The following is a 2,500-nucleotide window of genomic DNA, read 5'->3' on the forward strand; positions in this document are numbered from 1 at the left end:
AGGTACAAGCCAGGATGTACGTGATAGGAGCAGAGGAAGGATGTTTCTCTGAGGAGGCGCAGATCCTCTGTAACGGGCCTCTCAAACCCAAAACCTACTATGTGTAAGTAACACACACACACACACACACACACACACACACACACACACACACACACACACACACTTGGGTGTTAACTAAATCATTTCACAATATATTGTATATTGAGGCAGTGGTGGCTCAACTGGTTAAGGCTCTGGGTTGTTGATTAGAGGATCAGGGTTCAAGGCCCAGTGCTGCCAAGTTGCCACCGCTGGGCCCTTGAGCAAGGCCCTCATCCCTCCTTGCTCCAGGGGCGCTGTATCATAGCTGCCCCTGCACTCTGACCCACACCTCCTCAGTTGGGGTATGTGAAGAGAAGAATTCCACTGTGCTGTAATGTATATGTGGTGATAATAAAGGCTTCTATGCCCTCCGTTCTATACTGTTCATAAATAGCATGTTTGAAATTTCTCTCTCTCTCTCACACACACTCTCTCTCTCTCTCTCTCTCTCTCTCTCTTTCTCACACACACACTCCCTCTCTCCATCTCTCTCTCTCTCCCTCTCTCATGTATGCAGAAGTAGTATTGTGTATCTATAGTCCGATTTTAGTGTATCATTAACACGACTCGTTTATTTTGCAGATTTAAATTCCGTGCAACGAATATCATTGGTCAATACACAGACTCGATGTACTCAGAGAGGGTCCGAACCGCAGGTACGGCGATCAAAGGTTCACTACAGGATGAACTAATGAGAGGGCTTGACATATTTCTCATCTTTATGTTATTCTTCCTTCCATCTCACCGCCGGATCGGTTCCTCTCGTCCTTACAGACGATGGTCTTTTGACTAGAGATGAACAGATCATACTCGGAGTGCTCCTGTCTTTTTTCCTGGCGTTGTTCCTGATCTTGATCATATACGCTTCTGTGCGGTAAGAAATTAATATTTTTTATCATGCAAAGCTCCATTTCATGCACATTGCAGACAGACAGAGACTAAATCAGTTACAAGCCTCTGATTGGTTGATTTAAACTGTACCTTCTCAGGCTGATTTATTCCAAGATGCATGAAGTTTAGGACTTGATCTTTTTCCTTTAATCAAGTATATTGTCCTAATTTTTTTTATTTATTTATTTATTTATTTATTTATTTATTTAAATATCTGTAAAGTACTGGAGCACTCGTCTACAGCATGTAATACAAGCCCACAGAAAGTAGCCAAGTTTATAAGTTTTGTAAAGGAAGTTTTGTCCTCGCACCACCCTCACAAACATCATCTCCACTTTAACGCATCCCGAGGCCTTAAGTCGATATTACAGGAGATGCTGGAGAAAAAAAAAAAACAGGACATACTAATGTAATCTTGATAGACCATGATATAAAAGAATATTTCACCCTGCAACCAGAAGCCCTGAAGCTGTGTAAGTGTATAAAGCATCAGATGTTTCTCAGAGATGACTTTTATTGCTTTTATTAAAAATCTAACTTCTCGTCCAAACTCCAGGATCCATCAGAGGCAGAAGGAGGGAGGAACTTATTCTCCACGAGAAGCAGAGATTATAGAAACCAAGCTAAAGCTGGACCAGCTGATAGCGATGGCAGACATGGAGCTGAAAGAGGAGAAAATCCAGCGGTAAATAAGATGAAGTCTTTACAGGATAATAACAGCAGGACTGACTGTAATCACGGCCTAATATCTCGTCTGTAATCAAGTATCAAGCATCGTGTTAGTTCTGTCAGGCCACGTCGCCAAGCCTGCATCAGCGTCGGCTGTCCACGATGCGCACCAGCCCGGTTACGACATCCATATTACCCGACAATTTAAATTCTCATTCCTTGAGCCGCTTTCTAGCGCGTCGCTGCTGCTGCTCCCTCCCCGAACCCTGACTCCACCATGCCGGAACCTGTGTTCGTTGTACCAGTTTACGTCTTAAATCTCCACATTTCTCTCTCTCTCTCTCTCTCTCTCTCTCTCTCTCTCTCTCTCTCTCTCTCTCTCGAATTCTTTAATTATTTATTTATCCATTTATTCATTTATTATTTGCAAAAAAAAAAAAAAACTCTCTATGTTTAATGGTTCTGTTATACGGGGGGTCTATACTATTTCCTAGTTGCTGCTCTCCCCGCTCGGTCCAAGCACACACACGGACAGGCGCGTGGATTCCTGCCCAGAACAGAACCATACCGCCAACACTAACTGTATGCTATCATTTAATAAATTCTCATTTGACAAAGTGGTCCTGACAGAATTAATATAGTCGATGGTTTTGTTCGTGAAGGGGGATAGTGGGTAGCACGTTCGCTCACACCTCCAGGGTCGGGGTTCGATTCCCGCCTCCGCCTTGTGTGTGTGGAGTTTGCATGTTCTCCCCGTGCCTCGGGGGTTTCCTCCGGGTACTCCGGTTTCCTCCCCCGGTCCAAAGACATGCATGGTAGGTTGATTGGCATCTCTGGAAAAATTGTCCGTAGTGTG

The 2,500-nt window shown here is 44.0% G+C and overlaps 1 protein-coding gene across 4 annotated transcripts in view; it reads left to right on the forward strand.

Annotated features, from left to right (window-relative positions):
- ptprq (protein tyrosine phosphatase receptor type Q) overlaps positions 1 to 2,500 on the forward strand; it is a 61,533-nt gene that overhangs the window by 49,101 nt on the left and 9,932 nt on the right. For all 4 annotated transcript variants that reach the window (XM_047822651.1, XM_047822649.1, XM_047822650.1 and 1 more), the window contains 4 exons: positions 1 to 103; positions 667 to 740; positions 859 to 958; positions 1,532 to 1,660. The exon at positions 1 to 103 is cut by the window's left edge and continues 135 nt beyond it. In XM_047822651.1, coding sequence (XP_047678607.1) covers positions 1 to 103; positions 667 to 740; positions 859 to 958; positions 1,532 to 1,660 — 406 coding nt within the window. The remainder of the gene's footprint in view (positions 104 to 666; positions 741 to 858; positions 959 to 1,531; positions 1,661 to 2,500) is intronic.

The sequence above is a fragment of the Tachysurus fulvidraco genome, chromosome 13 (assembly GCF_022655615.1).
Source record: "Tachysurus fulvidraco isolate hzauxx_2018 chromosome 13, HZAU_PFXX_2.0, whole genome shotgun sequence".
Classification (NCBI taxonomy): Eukaryota; Metazoa; Chordata; class Actinopteri; order Siluriformes; family Bagridae; genus Tachysurus; species Tachysurus fulvidraco.